The 22,293-nt window shown below is 44.8% G+C and overlaps 1 protein-coding gene across 1 annotated transcript in view; it reads right to left on the reverse strand.

Moving 5' to 3' along the window:
- Nucleotides 1-204: 204 nt before the first annotated feature.
- LOC124501492 (cationic amino acid transporter 3-like) overlaps nucleotides 205-22,293 on the reverse strand; it is a 52,723-nt gene continuing 30,634 nt past the window's right edge. The window contains 2 exon segments of the mRNA XM_047065717.1: nucleotides 205-417; nucleotides 419-2,328. Coding sequence (XP_046921673.1) covers nucleotides 361-417; nucleotides 419-2,143 — 1,782 coding nt within the window. The 5' untranslated portion in view covers nucleotides 2,144-2,328 and the 3' untranslated portion in view covers nucleotides 205-360.

Below are 22,293 nucleotides of genomic sequence, written 5' to 3' on the forward strand. Positions count from 1 at the left end.
ACTGCTACCGGATACTTTGTCAAAGAAAACAAAAATATTTTTCAAGTTTTTTAAAAAATATTTTTATGAATTTTTTAATGTTTATTTATTTTTGAGAGAGAGAGAGACAGAGTGTGGGTGGGGAGGGGCAGAGAGATAGGGAGACACAGACTCTGACTGTTAGCATAGAGCCCAAAACCGGGCTCAAACTCACAAACCATGAGATCATGACCTGAGCTGAAGTTGGATGCTTAACCGAATGAGCCACAAAGGCACACATTTTAAATAATATTTTTAAGTCAGTGAGCAGACACAGGCACAATTGAAAAGTAGATAAGTAAAAAAAAAAAAAAAAAAAAAATAGGTACTGGAACTACAAACTTAAAAGTTCGCAGTTTTGGCCCTAGCATAAGTATGGTTAGAGGCCAGGCTGTACTGACTGGATCGCATAGCTGAAGTACAGAGCAAACCCAATCAGAGTCCAGACACCAAATTGGGCCCAGGTGGCAGCTGACACCTGCATCATAAGGTAAATATTCATGAAGATGCTCAGTACTGGGAGGAGAGGCAGAGCAGGGACCTTAAAGTGAAAGGGACTGGAGCTCTGTGGCTGTCTCCAGATGATCCCAGTGATCCCAGTGATGAGCACCAGGAGGAGCACAACCACTGAAATCCACGCTAGGTTTCCAGAAAGCAGAACTGGCCAGTGGGCCAGCACCAGGCAAAGAAGAGTGAGCAGCAGAACAAGCAGTGAGGAGCAAACACGGACAACCCGGCCAGAGAGTGGAGTGGGGGTGGGGCTGCCTGGAAAAAGTAGTCCCTGTAGAGTCAGCTTCTCTTCTGCAGGTCCATTCTCCTCCTGCACCTCTGATTCACTTCCCCCTTTCTTCACCTCAGGCTGATACCTGATGATGAGAACACAAATAGCAACCATGGAGTAAGATATCATGGACCCAAAAAACATGAGGTCCACAACATCAGTGAGTCCAAAGAAGTATGTCGTGATTGCTGCAATAATCATAAAAATCAAATAAATTACACGGTAGAAGTATCTCCAACTGAGGATCTTGGTAAGGACAGGGAACAAGAGTCCATTCACTGCCATATCGTATAAGAGGTCATAGATGGGGTTAATAAATTGAAAGGTATTTCCAAAAAAACTAAAGAAAAATCCAAACACTACAATATAGTAGGCAGGAGCCCAGCCAATAAAGAGAAATGCCTCAGGCAAGGTACTCCCAGGTTGAAGCTGGTAGTAAGGTACCATAAGTGTAAGGGCTAAAGAGACACCAAAATACAGCACAAAGAGGATGAAGAGTGAAATCACAAAGCTCCTCGGGATAGAATGTTGGGGGTTCTGGGCTTTTTCAACTCTGCTAACAATTTTCTCAAAACCTATAAATGCATAGAAACAGGTAGCTGCTCCACGGAGAATCCCCTTGAAGCCAAAAGGCACAAATCCTCCAGAGCCCAGAGGGCCCAAGCTTGAGGTGTCATTGAGTCCAGCCTTTACATAGTCGTCTTCTGTGAGCTTCCAGTTGTGCAGGTCCCCCTTAATGAAGCCAACGATGATGATAAAACTAAGAACCAAAATTTTCACCAACATGAGCACTTTGGCAACTAAGGAAGTTGAATCATACCAGAAATACATGAGAAACCACAGAAGGAACATAAAGATGAAGCTTATATGGTCTTCTCTAAGGTAGTGGGAAACATGCGGTAAGATAAATTCCTGCAGTGTCACACGCAGCGACTCAAAAGCTAAGAACAATACATGGAAATGAATGACTGCATTAGCAACAAGGGAGAGGATGAAGTTCCAGCCAGTGATGAAAGCCCAAAGCTCACCTATAGTGACATGGCTGTAGAGAAATGCAGAGCCAGAATGGGGAACCCAGGCAGTAATCTCTGCATAGCACAGTGCAGCCAACATTGAAGATAGGCCAGCAATCAAAACACAAATCACAAAGGATGGCCCTGCTTGATTGCTGACCACCTCACAAGCCAGGACATACACACCTACACCCAGTGTGCGGCCCACACCCAGGGTCACTAAATCCAGAGTGCTCAATCTTCTCCGTGGGTCACTCTCAGCCACCTGTGCCTTCAGCTTACGTCTGCGTACCAGTTTTTGACCAAATCCACGAAATGTCTGACACGGCATTCTAGCTGGAATTGAAGACTATTCCAGGATCAGAAAGCTGTAGCAAGTCCAGGGTGCAGAGTCTGGGATCTGGTTCAGTGAGGCTAAGTTTAGCCAAGTTGAGTTGGGGCTGCCGAGGTCCGTTCCTCAGGTTTCAAAGCTGCTGCTTTGTATTTCATCTGGTATTTGATAGCCCTTCATAATGTCTAAAGAAACAATAAATATTTACCGAAATGAGTTGGTGTTCAACCAACTAAAGAAAGCTCACAACCACAGCTCAGAAGTCACCTGTTGCAGCCTGAGCATCACAGAAACTGAAATCAAAGAAAATCATTAAAAAAAAAAATCAACACTGCTTTCCCCTCAGAAAAGCATCAAATATCTCCCAACATTCTCCTTTTTACACACTACATGACAAAAATCCCCTTTGGGTTTCATCTAACTCATGTAGCTTCATGGACTAATTAAGCTGTAGGACACAAAAGGGCATGAAATTCTTGTGCAATAATTTACACATGGGATGTTTGTGTGGTGCTTGAGCATAAGTTATGACACATTAATTCATGAACTAGTGGGCCTTGTTGCAGTTGCAGAACCATTTCTCAAATATCATCTGAGTTTAAAATACAAATATTGGTCCCAGTGTCTTAAAACTCTTTGCCCTGAAATCAGTTCCCAAGGTCAGATGGCCACCTTTCTCCTCATTTTGCATCATCCATTTAGCTATACTGATGGCAAAGAATGTGCTGTCCAACCCTTCCCTTTACCCATCTAGGCCCACAGGGGGCGCTGTGAGAAGAGAGGAAGAGGGAGAAAGAGGCAGGGGCTTCATAACTAGCTGCAAGAACGACAGCAACAGGCTGTCTGGTGATGAAACACTAGAGTAACAGGTGCATAAGCCAACCAAGTGTCCATTACTAAGGGAGAAGAGTCAGAAAGGCCATTTTGTGAATTCTGACATTCAGTAAACCTCACCCAAAGCAACCAGGCAAAACTTACTATAATCCACAATTATGAGAGTGTGATGGGTAGGAAGGAAAAAAGTAAGTCACCTAGCTCAGTTGCTCACAACCAAAACAATTCCTTCTCTCTCCTCCTTCTCTGAGTTCCAGTAAAGAAGATGAGCTCACTTGTGCAGGAACTCTGCTCACTAGTCACACTATGCTCTATAAACACCCTGAGCCATCTGTGATGTCAGCTGCTAGCCACCTCGAGACCCTGCCCTGCTCTGTGAGCTTATATTAAAACACTAACTTGTAACTCCCTCTTAATTTTCCACTATAGTTATTTTCCACTCACTCAAACCATGGTCTCAATATGCCAAAGATATTTTCTTAACAAAGTAACCCTACATGTGGTTCCTCCTTCCCCCTCCTCACTGCTGCTATTCAAACGGCTGCCTCCTGAATTGGAGCAAGACTTTGGTGAGCAATTCACAGCAATGCCCCAGAAATGAGTAGTGGAGAACAGAGAAAACAAAGTCATACAGCCCCCACTCTCCTCACTTCTCAGGCTTTGGTTTTGAGAGAATTTTAGGAAATGTTGCCAGAGGTTCTGAAGACAGAAAGATCACGTCAGAATTGAACAGTCTTCTGTACAGATTATCAAAAGAAATCCTAATGTTGTGGGTCAAAGCTTCTGTGTACAAATCTATCTAGACTCCTTATCAACCACCCACCAGTGGCAACCAGTTCCAAGGTTATGATTTACTAAGAAGCACACACATAGACAGTCAATACTTAACTCATGGAATCTTTCTACACTGTGAATGTCATTAATGTGCACCTCCCCAACCCAGGCTTCAAACCCTTCAGTGTTTCCACTGCCCTCCCTGCTAAGTTCGTCCTTCAGCATCTGGCCTGTGCTAATTCCTCCAGACTCATCCCCTGCCCACTCCCTGCTCCAGCTGCAAAATTCTACACTTACCCTGTTACCTGTCTCTAATGTCCTCTTGTCGCCTGCATTTAGCTAACCCCCACTTCTCTTTCAGTTCCAAGCTCAGAAGTTGCTGCCTCAGGAAGCCTCCCCTGACATTTATGCTGCTCTTCCTGTGTGTTCTCATAGCACCCGGGCTTCCCCATGTGTCATTTATCCTAATGTATCAGAATTCCAGCTAATCTGCCTGCGTCTTCTATCAAAGTGTTAGTTAGATGCTCAATAAATACGTGTTGAATGAATACACAAACTGAGAATAGAAAACTGAAAGAGAACATAATCCAGAATTCCTAGCTAATTGACTTTGAGATACATGCTTTGCAGCCAAACAATATTTATAATCCTGATTTAGGTAAAAATATAAATGGTATTACCTTCCTTGTAGAAGGCAAGGAAAATGAAAGTGTGAAGGAAGAGGAAACTGATGAACCTTGCCTACACATCGTTCATGGCTGGTATAAGCCACACAGGGTGAGAAAGAATTGTCAATTTTTTTTGAAGGCATCATGCTCAGGCCCTGTAACCTAGGTGGGATATCCTAAGGCAGAGGTTCTCACTTTGGGGGACAGAGAGAGGGATGATGAAGATACTGGGAAATATTTTCATACTTCATATCCAGTCGTTCTGGAGATTCTTATCCACTAGCCCTATCCTTCCCATGGCTACTCAAAACCACCTCAAATGGCAAGAAATTGTCCTCAATATCAAAGAGAAGAGATTACAAAAGCTTCCTTCACAGGAAAGCAGCACAGTTTAGCAGATAGGAGTAAGGCTCTGCTGATACATGGTTCAGGTTCAAATCAAAACTCAACCTTACATCAGCTACTCTGGACAAATTAGTTACCCTCTTGCTGCTTTGGTTTCAATAGCAGTCAAATGAGGGTAAAAGTTCCTCAAGGGCAATTATGAGGCATAAGAGAAATGATGCCTATAGAGTAATTAGCACAGTGCCTAGCAAACAATATATAATTAATATAATCTACCTAACGTTTATTATTGAAACCTGATCCAAACTGCCAAACTTTGAAAATCAGTTAGTATTTATAAATGTCTAGCCCCAAAATCATCCACTAAAATTCGAGCTTGTTAGCTTGCCCTCGTGAGACAATGAAAACAGCTTTATTCCATATATTTTGCCTTGAAAGATAAGTACCCTAATTAAACACCCTCATACATGGTGCCAAACACTTGGAGGTCCTAGGCTTACTGGGTTAGTCCAGGCATCAAAAAAAAAAAAAAAAAAAAAGTAAGCCTCAAATATCACCCCCATCATCATCATCATAAATATTTTTCCCTATGGATGTCTCATCTTATTCCTAGAAGGGGAAGTGCTGGGTACTGTAGTGCTAAGAGCAACAGGCATTATGTCAGAAATTTTGGATTTGAGCCTTGCCTCTTCCACTTCACTATATAAACCAGGGTTATTTGCTTGATCTCTCTAAGCCTCGGGTTTCCTCCACCACAGGAACCTCACTTCACTTCCCTTACAGGATCAACATAAGAATTTGATGAGAAGATACAAAATATCACCACTGCTGGCAGGAGTATAACTGGGGTCATCATCCTAAATCACAGTCTTAGTGGAATTAACAGTGCACACACCCTCCCTCCCCACAATCCCTCTCTGAGATATACACCACAAGGAAACTCTCTCCTGAGTCCGTAAGGAGGCTCATTATGAGTGAGTTCATCACAGTATTGTTTCTGAATTTGGAGCTATGTCAGTCTCTTACTAGAGGTATGTACAGGTAAACTGTGCCATATGTACATAGTGAAATATTACATAGCAGTCAGAAAAAAAGTAGATTAAAGATAACAACATGGGTAGATTTCAGAAACAATGTTAAGTAGCAAAAGTAGAAGGAGGATGAGATATACAACACAATCACATTTATATACATTTATAAAACACCCACAAAGTGCTGCGTATTTGTCAAGGATAGACACATACCTGTTAAAAATGTACGTCACTCCTCTGATAAAACCTTCCACTGGTTTCTCTTTTCATTCAGAGGAGAAGCCAAAGTCTGCAGCCAAAGTCTGCATTTACATGGCCTACAAAGCCCTACAGTATTTGTCAGTGACCCGCCTACTACCCAGCCTCAGTTTCACCCTCTTCCCACTTATTTTTCTCTAGCCTCCTAACCATTCTGGACTCTTAACATACCAGGCAAGACCCGACCCCTCAGGGCCTTTGTACTTGCTGTCCCTATGACCATACCACTTCGAACCCAGATAGCCGCATGGTTGCCCACTTCACTAAATTTGGTAAAATAGCACATGTGTAGCACAGCCTTCCTTAAGTACCACATATAAAACTACAATCTTCTCCTAACCACCCAGCCATACCTTATCCCCCTGCCCTCATTTTCCTCATAGCACTTGTCATTATTCAAGGTACTATGTGTTGTACTTAATTGTCTGTTATTTGCCTCACACTAAAAGATGTAATTTCCATGGGAGCAGGGCATTTTTACTGTTTGGCTCTTGGCTATATTCCCCACATTACAACTGTGTATTTGTAGAATGGATGAATGTATCCAATACACATATAGAGCATGGATTGGAAGAGCATTTGCTAAATACACTAAAGCAGGTGCCTCCAGTGAGGAGGGGAAATGAGAATAGAGATCAGGATGAAAGGGTAAAATAAAATGCATTGCATGCAAAGGGGTCTGACAGGAAGCAATGATGCTAACAGTCCATGGCTGAGGGAGGGGTTGACTCCACTCTGCGCACTTCAGATTCAACAAGGAATTTCATGAGATAATGTTGTGAGAGTTAAGTTGAAGGGTAACTGGATCCTGTAATTGTTAGGACATGGAGAACACAGAGAAGGAAATCCTGCTAGAAAGAGGGTGGAGAACAAGGGAAGATGGGGCACTCCTCCTACCAGTTCCTTCTGTACCCATTTCCCTTTTCCCAATTCCTCTTTCTCCTTCACTCCTTCAACTGCCTCTGGAGGCTCCTTACTGGGCACTAAGGATGCTTGTACCACGTTTCTCCCACTGGGAAACAGTCCCCAGCACCTCCCTCCCAACAGACACAAGAGTTGTTCTGAACATTTGTTGAGTCACAGAGCTCTCTGAGTTTGGTTGCCTCAAAAAATTCCCTACACTCTCCTGAAGTCCATCCATGGACCCTGAGCAGGAATCCCAGAGGAGGACCATGTGAATGGCAGGGTTTGATCAGTTCTGTTTACTTCAACTGTGTGTGCAGGGTGGTTCTTGTGCTCTTTCCAATTTTACTGAAGATGAAGGAGAGTGGGCTACAGACAGAGTATGCAGCTACCAGAGAAGCAGCCCAAGGAACAAAGCATCTGGTAATTAAATAATCATATTTCATTACTCTAACACAAGCTGGCACAAGAACAATAAATGAGCAAGCTTGTCGAAGAGAAAGCAAAGCCATTATTGGGAATCCTGAGAGACCCTACCACAATTCCAGCTTATAACAATACAGAAACATCACCCTAAAATGCTATTTTCAGGACTGCCCTTTCTCCACGTGGTAATCTACAATTGCTCCAATAGTTTATATTCAGTCCAGACTCTCTGACCAAGCTGTCAGAGCCCCGCCCAAATTCTCTCCCTACCGTCAGGCCCATCACCTCCTTCCTGATTCAGCTCCTCACATCCTGACTTACCTTTCCTGGGATGAGCCTTTGGCCTGAGTAAGTGCCTTCCCTGCCAGGGATGCCCTCCTCACTCCTTTCTGTCCAGTCTTGATGCTCTAGGTCTTCTCAGTCCTATTGTACAATGTTTCCCCTGGTGATTAGGAAGCCTTTCCTAATCCATCCTGTCAGGTCCCCATCTCCAACTTCCCTCCAATTCCCATCAGTACTTACAGTCCACCCTGATCCTCAGCTAAAACTAATTTTCCCTTTCTGCCTGCTGGTGTCCTGAGTGTGTCACTTAAATTCCTTTATAATCTAAAAGCTTCTGGAGGTCAGGGCCAGGATCTATATACCTCGTCTTTCTGGATTCCACACTCCCACCTCCAACCCTCCCTACCCAGGACAAGGATCTACACATAATTGTACGAAGCAATGATAAGAAGCATTTAGGACAGAGAAAATGAATTTATAGATGTATTGATCGACTACTATATCCTGAGATTCCTAGAGGAAATTTGTTTTGTTTTTTGTTTGTTTGTATGTTTGGGATTGCGTTTTCATTTTTGAGAGAGACAGGGTCAAACAGGGGTGTAAACTGGAGTTAGAACATGCACAATCATGTATTTCAAGCACATTTCCAGAGTCATTGAGGGCCTTGACTCTGTGAATCTGTTTCATTAAGAAACAGTCTCTCTGAAAGGAGGTGCTTGATTCAGAGGAGGTGGTGAAAGAAATGGAGAGAAAGGCCAGGGAACATGAAGCCAGCTTGTATGAATTCCATAATGCCGTCACCTCCCCCTTCCCTCTCACTCCTCCATGTGTTTCTTTCAGTCTCTGAGCTCTTTCCAAACTCCAAAACCAAAGTTCAGCTCAAGGCTCCCAGAACAACTCCTGTCAAGTCCAACAATCCACCCATTAAATTGCAGGCTGCCTTCCTCTCCTAGCCGGCCCCAACCACTCCTCTTTGTCCTAGAGGTCATTGTGTTTACTCCTCTGTCTCTAAGAGTGGCACTGCCCTCACTCTGGACATTTCCTTTTCAAAGCATTTTCCAAGGCAGTAAGTTCTACTGGCTCCCCTGGTTGAGTGTTAACACTCTTGCCAATCAGGAAGTTGGCCTAGTGGCTCCTACTGAATTGCATCAAAGAGAGTTTGGCTACCAGCTGCTTTGCTAGAAGTTTGATAAGGACTTAAGAGGAAGGCTAAGGAGGCTGTTAAATGATTATTTCACTTCTCAAAGTGTCAGAGAAGTGAATTTAAATACAACATCTGCAGAGATCATATCAATCCTCCGTATCCAAGCATAGATCCTTTCTAACCTCACAGTATATGAAAACTCTTTGTCCTTAAAATTTCTGGACAATGAAGACTCTGGAGCCAATCAAACAAGTGGTCCCCAACACTCAAGTATAAAGCTTTTTAGAAAGCTGGGCTTACCCAGAGTTTCTCAGTTCCTAACTCAAGCAGCCCTGCAACTGAAGTACAGGGCAATCATGAATACAGGAGTAGAAACTTTGAGTTCAGGGCAAGAATTTTAAGTAATAGTGTCATGTACATGTACACCAACGTGTCCCAAGGTGAAATAGTTCACAAGGCATATGAAAAGGCAAACAGAACAAAAGCCACCATGAACAGCGGGGCTGAGTTTCATATCCAAGGTAGAAGAAATTAGTTTACAAAATCAATGAAAAATGGAATCTTCCCAATTTCTCCTTCTGTTTGGCCTTCTCTTCAAGTCTGTGTCCAATCATGGTCTTTCCTTTATCTGCTCAACTAATATACTGATTCTCATTTATTCAGCACTGTAGATGAAGCATAAAAAGCACAGAAATATCTCCACACAAGTTGGTTACATCCTGTAGTTGAAAGCAAACAATAAACAAATAAGTAATATGGATATATATTGTGTTGGATTTGCAATCAGCACTGCAGAGAAAAGGGAAGCAAGAAAATGTTAGGATGTGCTCAGAGTGGGTGTTGTGATTATAAAATGGGTGATCCAAGAGAGCCTCACCTTCACACTGTTGTGCAACTGTCACCACCATCCGTGCCCAGAAATTGTTCATCTTCCTCAGGTGAAACTCTGCATCCAATAAACAGTAACTCTCCATTCTCCCCTCCCTGTAGCCCCTGGCACCAACATTCTACTTGCTCTCTCTGAGTTTGACTACTATAGATACATCATATAAGTGGAATCACACAATATTGTCCTTTTGCAAACAGCTTTTCTCACTTAGCATATATCTTCAAGGTTCATCCGTGTTGGAACATATGTCAGAATGGCTTTCCTCTTTAAGGCTGAATGATACTACATTGTGTATATCCCATATCTTGTTCATGTGTCCATGCACTGATGGATATGCCTTTTAGCTGTTATGAATAATGTTGCAATAAATATGTGTATTTTATACATGTACATATAATACATATGTAATAAAAGTCTTTCTGAGTCCCTCCCTTCAATTCTGTGGGAATTGTTGCAACCACTTGCAACATAGTATGATCACCACCCACTCCTAGGGTAAAGAGGCTCCACAGGTTGCCTCATGACATATGGCCCATCTCATTTTCCTTCTCTGTGGGTCTTTACAGATGTCCTGGGTTATCCTTAAGCTTTAACCCATTTATCATAAAAAGGGGACTAAGATATAGGAGAAGGCTGCTCTTCCCCATTCCTTGAGTAGAAAAATAATAGACCTAAGTGGCAGTGAAAATCTTATTTCATTCATTTATTTGTTCAGTGAATAAATATTCAGAACCTAAACAGACTCTAAACAAGGGGAGAGCAAAGGCTGCAACTCCACAGCTCGATACCTGGTGGTGCTCTGGTGGGAAGGGAGAATCCTCAGGAGCAGAGTGGGGTCCAGGAGGTTCTTGGGCCACATGGGGAAAAGTGGTTCCACTGCTGGAAGGACATTTGGTAGAGTCTGTTGAAGCCGCCTGGTCCCAGCAGACCCCAGAAGGCGGCCACATTTGCTGGTGCTGGAACAAGGTCATTAAGGGTGAAACCTGGTGCCAGATGTGTGTTGTGATTTCCCATAATCCCTGAAACACTGCTGCTACACCATGTTGCAAACTTTTCTGGGGCGGGCTGGCAGCTGGCTGCAATCTCGGGGCACCAGCAACAGCAGGGTCCAGCAAGCGTTCCTGGGTGCAGCCAACATTCAGCCACTGCTCATTCAGCCATTGCTCGGTGAGACCCTCCCCCAGAGGGGAAGAAGGGGTCAAAGCCGCAGTCCTTCAAAAGTAAAGGGCCTAGGAAAACAGCTGCACCTGAAACAAAACTCGGGAGAGAGGTACTGCCTGGGGCCTGGTCACGGACAGTGAAAAACCGGGGAGTGGACAAAAGCTGAAGACAGAGGACGGGTTCATGATGCTGATCCAGGAAAAGAGAGTTCCAAAACCAGAGACTGGGTAGCTGGATGGTGCCATTTTCACTGCTCCCATGCATGCACATACACACCTAAGAGTGCTGCAACACCCCACCCCAGTAGACTAGCAGCGCCGTCTAGTGGAGATCAGAGCTGTTACACTGAGCCCTGCCCAACTGAGCCAACTTCGCTCTTCAAGAACACAAGTCTCACAGCCTGCTTAGTTTATGGACTATAAAGTGCTACATAGTCTGACTTCTAGGGGAAAACGAAGTAATTTCAGTCCTACTTCAATCTATTAGCAGGCCCATCTGTTCAATTATCTTTCTTATTTTTTTTCTTCCTTTTTTCACTTCTTTTCTTTTTCTTGAATACACAAATGAAAAAAATAATTTTTTTCAATTTTTATTAAAAATATTTTTCTTTAATTTTATTACTATATTTTTTAATTTTGTGTAAATTTATCTCACGTTCTATTTTACTTCCATCATTTCATTTTAGTCTACCTCAGTGTATTCACCTTTTCAAATTTTCAAACTATTACCTTTTTTTCTTCTTTTTCTTTTTTCTCTTTTTCCTTTCTTTTCTTTTTCTTGATTGCAGAAAGAGAAAAGCTTCATTTTTACTTTCAATTTCTACTAAAAATATTTTTCTTTAATTTTCTTGCTACATTTTTGGATTTTATGTATATTTTTTCAAATTCTGAGAAGCTGAGGTTTTAGATGGATCCTAAGGAGGACAGAAGTTGCTCTCACTGCTCAAATCTTGATCTCAGTCCCTTGTATCCATTGCACATCCCCAAAAGCAGAACTTAAAACCTCAGACAATGGCAAAAAGAGATAGATCTCAGGAAGACTTTTCCAGCCTTAAGGAGGTCGTGAGTGCCTCCAGAAACCAGGAGATATGGGGAAAAGATGTGATTAGACTGCCAAACATCTCTTCTCCTCTTGTAGGCAATTTGTACCAGAGGGTAAGGGGTGCTGTGCTGCCCCTGGAAACGAGGGGAACATTCTCAGCAGCCACCTGCAAAGGGCTCAGAGGCCACAAGAGGGTAGCAGAGAATAGCTCCCCTTGTAGAGCCAGCCAGGACCCAGAGTGCTGAGATAAGGCTGGGCTGCCCAGACTGGGGGAGTCTTTGGCTCCAGCAGGAACCCATGAATTTCCCAATTCTGGAACCCCCATGCAGCTTTTGCCCATGGCATTCCTCATTGTCTTTGAACCCTGAAATGCTATCACCTACTGCAGCCCCCTTCCCTTTTCTGGTCCCAGAACTGGGGCTACTGGCCCAGAAGGGCTGTGTGGTTTTTCATACAGCCAGGGACATCCCAGCATGGAGGTGACACTTCACAGGGTCCTAGATGATACATTGAACCAGAAATGGAACTTCATTTTCTTGCTTCCCATTCCAGGGGTCTTCCCATCTGTTCTGACTGTTGCACCTAAAGAAAAGCACACTTCATAGGCCCCAGTGGGAAGCCTGCTCACAAACTGTGGTTTAAAAAACCCATCAAAGCTGCACCCTTCCCCATGTGATACATGTTCACATACATGACAGTGCACACAGGAGTGTTAACCACAGAGCACAGACAGGTACACCACAAACACCATGCACTGCACACCGTCATCCTCTGCACTTACACCCCTCTGCCCTTCAGAGTCCCACAGCCCCTGCCCCTCTCCCCCTACTTCCTGAGCTGGAAGAGCAATGTCTCTTTATTCATCATTTTCTCTTTGTCCTGTTTTTCCAGAGGCTCCTCAAAGCTGCAGACAGGGAAGCACTTTCCAATTCTAAAATTCTAATTTTGTACCTGTTTGACACAGCAAAGCTTGGAGTATCAGGGGAAACAGAGGGGAAACCGGTGGTTTCTGAACACCCTTATCTGAATCTGCCCTGTTGATCATGGCCCTCCTGCCCAGGAAACGTCTGACCCATCCACGAACCACTAGACTTATCCCCACATCCTCTCAGTGTCCCTACACTCTGGACCCATGTCCCTTACAAAGAGACCACTTCCATAATTTGGGGGCAGGGTGCTGGGCTCCATTGCACAAACTCAATCTGGTCTTACAGGCACAAAGTGCAACAAGAGGATTTAAGTTAGACTCAGTAGAACTTCCCAGCACAAGGGGTCTGAAAAACCTCAGCTTGTGTGAAATTCACTACGAATGTAGGAATGGCCTTACCAGAGGCCTCCAAGAGACAAGGACATGGTTTGGGCCTGTCTGGCTAGTACCGACAGAGACAGAAGTTTTCGCTGTGATTGTGGTCATCCCAGCCTCAGGAGGTGGCACACAAAGACTTCTGGGGACTCTAAGGCCTCGGGCAGAATGGGTGGAGCCTAGAGTTAGGAACTGCCACCTGGTTAGATCTTTCCCAAATCCTGATGGGGGTGGAGTTGGGGGACACAGTAGGCCTGAACCCTCCACTGTCTGGCCCTCCCTGTTCAGAGCAGGACATCCAAGCTCTTCCAACGCAAACCCTGACTAAAGGCCTTAGGACCAAGTCTCCACCCACCCTCAGACCCAGGACCCATATGACATCCCCCTGTGCCTGGCAGGGCAGAGACACCCACTGCTCAGGCCACCCAACCCCCACACCGCAAGCACAGACAGCCTTTCTATTCTGTCCTCCCAACTCACCCCACCCCATAACACAGCCTGAATCCTGCTACAAATGTGCACAAATCAAAGACATCTTCAGCTATGAGTCTTCAGGCTCTCCTTGGACAGGACACACATATACACATGTGTGGGAAAATAGGTTCTACCTACACAAATGGGTTAGAAAAAAGCTTAGGGCAGAAAGCTGCCACCATGGGGCACAAGCACACAATGTTACTTAGAAAGATATTGTAATGGGATCACAAGTAACTTGCTTTATCACCTGCAGGAAATTACTTTCCATCTGATGCCAATATACTAATGTACTTTGATCGCAAACTCCACTTGCCCCCCAGGCACTTTGCTTCTTGCACACACAAGTTAATGATTAATATCTGATTGTTTTCTTCATGTTCACCACATGTGTAAGATCTTGAGCACTCAATAAGTACGGAGACAAAATCCCTGTTCAGGGCTCTTGTCTCATCCAGGACATTAGCCTCTCTTGTATTCAAGTCTGCATCCACGCTCTCTTGCTGGACAAGAGAGAACTCCAGACTCGTAGTCTGTGACAGATGGGGACCCCGATGTGATGAGAAGAAAAGCCTATGTGACAAGAGGTCAATGTGGCTATAAAGTGATGTGTACTCAAGGACTGCAGAATGCCACGGAATGACTAGAGCTCTAAAAGAAAAAGTGCATGGGACTTTAATCTCTCCTGACGAGGTAAGAGAAAAGCGAAACTATATTAAGATTTGCTGATGTGGAACTTTTGAGAGAATTTATGGGAAACTCCCTATCCCCAGGACAGAACAGTACACTCATATATCACTCCTTAAATTATTAATGATTATCCAGCAACACTCCTCTTGATTTTCCGAGCAAGGAACCTTTGACCTAGACATCTGGGAATGAATAGGTAAAACAATAAAACCATGCCATATGGAAGGCACCAATGTTCCACCTGAGGTCATTCTTACATGGCCTATTGGCCTACGGTCATTCTCCCCCGAGTGCGAATAATGTTTGTGAAGATATAGACCCACCCAAAGTAAACAAAAATTTTTCCAAGAAACCTAAGCCTCCTTATTGTCAGCCAGCATCTTTGGCATCCCTACATCCAGACAACACTGACTATCCCCTTTGTCATTGGAAAAAATCTAACCTTTTAAAGAATCAAAAGATTCTCTCTGAGGACATCCTTACCCCAATGCTATAACCTATTAAGAATGCCTTTACAGGGGCGCCTGGGTGGCGCAGTCGGTTAAGCGTCCGACTTCAACCAGGTCACGATCTCGCGGTCCGTGAGTTCGAGCCCCGCGTCAGGCTCTGGGCTGATGGCTCAGAGCCTGGATCCTGTTTCCGATTCTGTGTCTCCCTCTCTCTCTGCCCCTCCCCCGTTCATGCTTTGTCTCTGTCTGTCCCAAAAATAAATAAACGTTGAAAAAAAAAAAATTAAAAAAAAAAAAAAAAAAAAAAGAATGCCTTTACAGTGTTTACAGATGCCTCGGGGAAAGCTCACCAGGTTTCTTGCGTTTGTAAAACTGGAAAAAACTGGAAACATATATTATACACTGGACCAATCTCTACCTAACATTTAGAACTACGAGCCATATTATTAGCTATAGAAACCTTTTTCCAACCCTTAAATATTGTCCCTGAGATGTCAAGGAGCAAAGACCACCCACTTCAGACTTCCCACCAGTGTTCCAGGTAAAAATTAACCATGGGGAACAAATTATCTTAGATGGACCCAAATGTAAGTTTGTTGTTTGATAGACATGTCTATCAAAGGTCAATTAAGCTCATGTTATGACTTAATGTAATGGTTGACTTTGTCTCCTAGTTTTCACGGGTAATTGTTACAATAGCTATCAAAGACTTCGGTAACCTAAAAAGTTTTTCTTCCATGATAATTTGGGATTGAATTCGTTGGACTTCTACGCCTTTTCTAATTAGGATGGGATGTGAAAGGATTGATTACTAAACAAGGCTTATCTGCTTTTGGCTTCTTATTGCAGAGAAACTAAGGATATTTGGGTCTGATGGTAAACATGCTTTGTGTGGGGCGCCTGGGTGGCGCAGTCGGTTAAGCGTCCGACTTCAGCCAGGTCACGATCTCGCGGTCCGTGAGTTCGAGCCCTGCGTCGGGCTCTGGGCTGATGGCTCAGAGCCTGGAGCCTGTTTCCGATTCTGTGTCCCCCTCTCTCTCTGCCCCTCCCCCGTTCATGCTCTGTCTCTCTCTGTCCCAAAAATAAATAAACGTTGAAAAAAAAATTTAAAAAAAAAACATGCTTTGTGCTTTATAACTTTCTGATAATTTTTTTAAATGAATTTCCCAAGATTTAATTTGTAAATGAAGTCTTTTGACCAATTAGGCTTCTTTGGTATGCTAAGTTACTCTGGAAGCACTGTCAAACATACAATAAGCCTTAGGTTACATTTGAGTAAATGCTATAACAATTCTAGAGATTATATTCAACTACTACTTTTAATATTTTTTTGGTACAAGGTAATCACTGGATACTCTAATTGTTTAAGTGTTATGTGCCACAGAAATAATTGAATTGCCTTATCAACTGTATTAGATCTTTTAATCATGTCCATTTTTTAGTCTTTCTGTCATAGTTCTGTGACTCTTGTTGGAAAGCTTCACTGCTATAACTTCTGGTACACAGACAATCCTTCCTTCTCAAGAAGGCTCTGGTTCCCCTCAACTCTATCTTTCTCTTTCATAACTCCCCTATACCTACCCCAACTGAGCAATGTTGACCCATAGGTAGCAGCATCTCTATGCCCCTATTCATCAGGAAGAAGTTACCAAAGAGAAGATCATCCACCCTTGGCAAACTTAAAGACTTTAATGATCAAAATTGCTCAGCGGGGGGGATGATGTGGGAAACAAAGGCAGAGGGAAATGGAAGATAAAATTAAATTCCTTATAATATGCAAAGCTAAGCAGTTGTAGGATGAGCGCATAGTCAACTTAATACCTTAAAAAAAAAAACCCGAAGGGGGAATTACCCATGACTGTCTACATTACAACCTCAACTTCTCCTTGACTGCACTACGATCACTCTTTTTAAATCTTGACCCTCAAGGACTAACTTCAGCTGAGCAACATTCTTCTAAATTAGATAAACCCTCTCATCCTATAGTGCTATACAAAACCCCCAAAGGGACACCCACATGGATTGGACCCACTAAACTCACCTGGGGTAGAGGATATGCTTGTGTTCTTTCAGATCTTGGGCCTCTATGGAGTGGAGACCACCCCCCCAGAATATCTTTCAATAAACAAGGACTTCCAGAGAATGACTCTGAATGAGCAACCACCGCCCCGCTCTTTCAAGGTAGAAGAAGCCTCTTCATTGACTCCTCATTCTGAAGCCACTCCACAAACTCCTGTCCTTGCCCCTGATATAACATGGGGAAGGCTTAAGCACCTGTCTAACCAGGCCAGCATCCTCTTAAAACACAATGGTATTGCATATATCCACAATTTGCATCTGATGGCCATGATCTCCATCACTGGTATTCATTAAACAGGCAAAGGTGATTCATAAGCCTCTTAATCATTGGGATCCTAGCTGCAGGAAACATTATAGACTCTGCTACTGTTACTGGAATAAGTCTTCACCACACTATCAAACTGCCCATGTACTTAACCAAGTTATGGCCAACACTACCAAAGAGCTAATAAGCCAAACTTCTTTACACAAATATTGGCATGCCTCAAAGCCCCTGAGGTTGCTGTTGAATTTATAGGAAAAAGACAAAAGGCACTAATCCTCCATTATAACTCTGGGAAGCAGAATACTTTTACTATGTCTCTTTTTATGCTTTTGCAGAATCACCCTCCAAACCACTTGATAGCAAAAATGGATCAGGAGCTCATCATGAAAGTCCTTGCATGTAAACTTAAGAAAACGAAGAAAAACAAAAAAGGGGGAACTATGGGGAAATAAGTTCTACTTACACAAATGGGTTAGAAAAAGCTTAAGGCAGAAAACCGAAATCACGGGGCAAAAGTCCCCAAGGTCAGCTAGCGAGCTATTGTAATGGGATCATGAGTAACTTGTTATATCACCTGCAGGAAGTTACTTTCCTTTTGATACCAATATACGAATGTACTTCAATCACAAACTCCACTTGACCCCCAGACCCTTTGCTTCTTGCACAAGTTAATGATTAGTATGATTGTTTTTCTTCACATTCTCCACATGTTTAAGATCATTGGAGATCAATAAATATGGAGACAAAACCCCTGTTTGGGGCTCTTGTCTCCTCCTGGACATTAGCCTCTCTTGTATTCAATTCTGTGTCCACTCTCTTACTAGACAAGAAAGAACTCCAGACTCCTAGTCTGCAACACACATGCAGAGACACACTCACATGCTCACACTCATACAAACACACACATTCTCAAAATACACACAAATTCACACCCACACATCACAAACATTCTCACATGTGTGCAACACAAAGACACATACAAACTCTTATTTACAGACAGGCATACACTCCCGTACTTATATACTCTCATGCACTCATCAAACACACCTTGCACACATACACGCCACTCTATTCCTTCTTTTAAGGATCCAGTGCCCAGACCTCTAGATTCTAGAGAACTAGAATCACCAGGAAAAGCATGAAATTCCACAGGAAACCTATTTCCAGCTTCCTGGCCCACACTGGAACCCCTTTGCTATATTCCCCTTCCTGCCACAGAGTCTCTAGGACTTGGGCCCAAGCACCAAAGCAGAACTGCGGATCACAATACATTCCTTCATACACCAAACACTTTAGAGCATCTATCTGCCATACCAATACGACACCTCCTACCCCCAGGCCTGAACTGAAGCAGACACATAACAGAGTAAGACCATCTGCCCAGTAGTGTGGTAGAAACAGCAAGAGCACAGGAGCCAAGGACTTGAGTTCAAATCCTGCTTTGCCTATTAATAAGCTTTGTTATCTTGGGTCCTTGGCATTACCTCTCTGAGTCTAGGTTTCATCACTTATATGGTGGGAATAATAAAATATGCCTAATAATTGTGTGAAGAGTAAAACAGGTAAAGCTTCCATCAGCCATGTGTCCACCCTTGGAAAGCCACCTCATTCCATTCCCCAGCCCCTGTGGTGAGCATCTCCCCAACATTGCTCTAGTCCTGGGTCCCTGCAACAGAAATCAGTCTTCTTCAGGCTCAGACCACCAGGTGCCCACACCAAGGGAAATCTGATCTCAAACTTGGGAAGCTCCATTCCCCACCCTCAACCTACTATGCCCCTTCCCCTCCTGGTCCATCATGCCTCTTGCCCCTTTACAGGTTGCATTTTCCCTAAAACCTTTAATGAGGCTAACCACTGTCCCAAAGTTCTCCATGGAGCACTGAGCCCACACAACAGATGGACATGAAGGGTTTAATCATCCCCAGGGGAGTTCTCCAGTTGTCCTTAAATTCCCTAAATTACTCCTATTTGAAACATTCTTTATACACAGAGCAGGAGAAGTTATATGACAGGACTTGGGGTGATAAGCAGATGTGGGTGAAATTGTGTCACTACATGAATACTAAAAAACTGTTCCAGAGAAACCCCATTAGATTCTGCCCTCAGAGTTGAGAAGCAGCCCAGCCCACCCCTACCCTTACTGGCACACACTCAGGTGTCTTGGGCTAAGGGGAGCAGGTACTGCACCCCTATCCCTGCTGTTGAGGTGGCCTCCTAAGCTCCCCTCTAGAGTCAGTCCTCAGCCTGAGTGGGAAGTGCCTCTGGAGGTGTTATCCTCACCTTCCTAGGACCCTCCAAGGACCCACAAACACCCTGCTTTCCCTGCCACAACCTGTACTCCCTATACTCCTCCCAGGCTCTGACTGCTTCTGAAGTGCTGTCTTCCCCTCCTCCCAGTGGGATCCTCCTCAAGTCCTCCTTCCAGACAACCCACCACCCTGACCATCTCTGACTTTCCATCTGGCATTGCCCCATCCTGGTTCCTCCACCTCCCTGCCCTGCCCGTACCCATCCTTCTGACCTCCTCCACTGCCCACCTCCCACCCTGTCCTCTCCCATCTTGACCACTTTCCACCCCAACCAGCCTGCCTCCCTCCCCTCCTGGTTCACCTCCCCACACAACACCACCTCCCAGTGGGCTCCACTCTCCCATTACCTCCATCTCTCCACCCTGCTGCATCCTACCGTTTTGCCCCATTCCAAGTGATTTCTACACCAGCCTTCACACCTTGCCCACCCTTCAGAATCTAGGGAGTAGAGCAGGGCTCAGAGCCCAGTGAAAGGATGGAAATTTGCCCCTTCTCTCTCTTCATGCCCTCTGCCTGCTGTCCCCCCTCTCTTGCTGGGGACAGACCTGATCGGGTGTTAAAGAAAGCAGAAGAGACGTCTCCTCGTCAGCAAAGTGCTGGGCTGGGGTGCTCAGAGGAATGGAGTGACCAAGGAAAACCTCCTACGTAACTCAGTCCCAACAGGAGGAAGCCCCGCCCACCATCGCGATCCCTGTCCCCTCCTCAATGGCCTCAGCAGGGCGGGGTCAGCCCACAGCCTGGCCCTGCCCCAGGACCGTTGGCCTACCTGGGAACTCTGGACAGCCTAATTACCTGGTCACCACAAAGCCACTCCATCTTCAGAGAGGACAGAGGAAATGGTGACTGTTCCCATCAGGTCATCCCACCACCTGTGCCTCCACTTACGCTGAAAGAAGACCCCCTCACCTGCTAGAGCAGGTTTGCAGAAGAAAAAAGTAACCTGCGCAGTCTCTGCATCTTTTCTCCTCCCAAGATCAGTGATGTCTGAGAGCCCATCAGAGGGCACGTAATTTCGCAATTACTTTGTATGTGCAGGAGAGGACTTGCGCCTCCACATGGAAACCAAGGATTTCCCCCAGAGTCTCCCTTGTTTCCTGCCTGTTTGTTGCATGTGGACTCCCCTTCCGCCACCACACATTGCTGAACCCCAACACTTATGGGGAGAGGATCTCCCTCTATGGGTTCCTTTTCTTCTTGCCCTCTCCCTGTATCAGGCCCAGGATTTCTGCTTCAGAAAACAAGCCCTGCTGTCTGTTCAAGACAAGTTCATCTCTCCTCTCACTTGAATCTTTCTTGCTGAAGTCATCATTCTGTCCCCAGGTAATTGTGGGGCTCTCTCCCAACCTTCCTTTCCCCCATGCCTTTAGGGTCTCCATGGTATGTCCCAAATATCTAGGTTCCAGATCCCAGGTTTCCAAAGAGGTTTCTGGGCTCTTGAGATCAACGCAGTGGCTGTGGGCTCTGAGGATCTGCCTGGGCTGCAAGGGAAAGGCAGTGGTTCCTGGGGTGAGAATGGCCCAAGAACACTTTGGAGCCTGGTGCATACAGCAGGTGTGTAATAAGTGTGGCATGGCCCATCAATAAGCTGGGCTTGGGGAGTTGAGGGAAGGTAGAGGGGAAGGAATGAGGCTGGACTGGTCTGAAATGTCTGATCCCCATTCTCTTCCCTTCCCCTCTGGGCCACCTGGAAAGAATATGCTTTAATATAGGACTTGAGCCTTGGGTCTTCCCTAAGCAGAGGGGGATGTCTTCCCCTTCATCCACCTCCACCCAGCCCAATTCAGGACACCAGCACACTCATGCCCAAGAGCTCAGGCCACTGTACCCCCACCCCACCAGCCACACACACCCTCTCTTCAGCCAGGGCACCCAGATCTCTGAGCTTTTGCCTAGGACACCAGGCCAAATGCCCCTATTCTGGCAGAATCTAGAAGCAGCCTGGGCCTCTCCAGTCAACTATTCCTGAAGCATTTGTCAGCACTCTTAGCCTGCATGAATGATTAACTAACCTTTCCTTGTATTCCTAATATAGATCATGTTTTCTTCCTGAGAAAAGAACAGAGCCCTTCTGCATATCATGAAACAGAAACCAGAGTCTCTTGCACAACCCTTTACCCCTCATCAAGCAACCACACCCACCTGCACTGAGATAAAATTTGTAGCTGATACCAGTGTATCTGCAAGTTCAAGAAATGTTACAGACCACTGTACTCCCTTAACTGAGGAACAGCCTTAAGCACCTTTAAACTCCTGGGCCAGGTGAAAACCTCAGATCTGTCATTTGGACAAGAGTCTGCTTCTCCCCATGAGCCGGCCTCCTGAATAAAGTTCATAATCCTTTCCAATCAAAGCTTTTCTCTTGAGGGACACTGGGGTGGCTCAAGCAGTTAAGCATCTGACTTCAGCTCATCATGATCTCATGGTTGGTGAGTTCGAGCCCCAATTCAGGCTCTGTGTAGACAGCTCAGAGCCCAGAGCCTGCTTCAGATTCTGTGTCTTCCTCTGTCTCTGCCCCTCCCCCACTAGCACTCTGCCCCCCCTCTCTAAAATAAATAACAATTAAAAAACAAACTGTTCTCTTGAGTATTAGCATTTGGAGTGGTGGGCAGCTGCACTGGGTTAAAGTAACAAAATTTGGCGAACCAGCTGGGAGCCAATGTCTCTGTGGCATCCATCCAGTTCCCCTGTATGGCAAAGTCGGAGAAGTTGGTCTGTACCATGACAGGGCTTCTTTCCTAGTCTCCTGGGCAGGTAACTTGGACTACAGCAGGAGGTTAGCTGCTCCAGGCTAGTTGCTCTTGGGGAGGGAATCTGAGGCATCTGTC

Source organism: Lynx rufus, unplaced genomic scaffold (genome assembly GCF_022079265.1).
Source record: "Lynx rufus isolate CCGP_SWC_20201006 ecotype Redwood Valley unplaced genomic scaffold, mLynRuf1.p SCAF_7, whole genome shotgun sequence".
Taxonomy (NCBI): domain Eukaryota; kingdom Metazoa; phylum Chordata; class Mammalia; order Carnivora; family Felidae; genus Lynx; species Lynx rufus.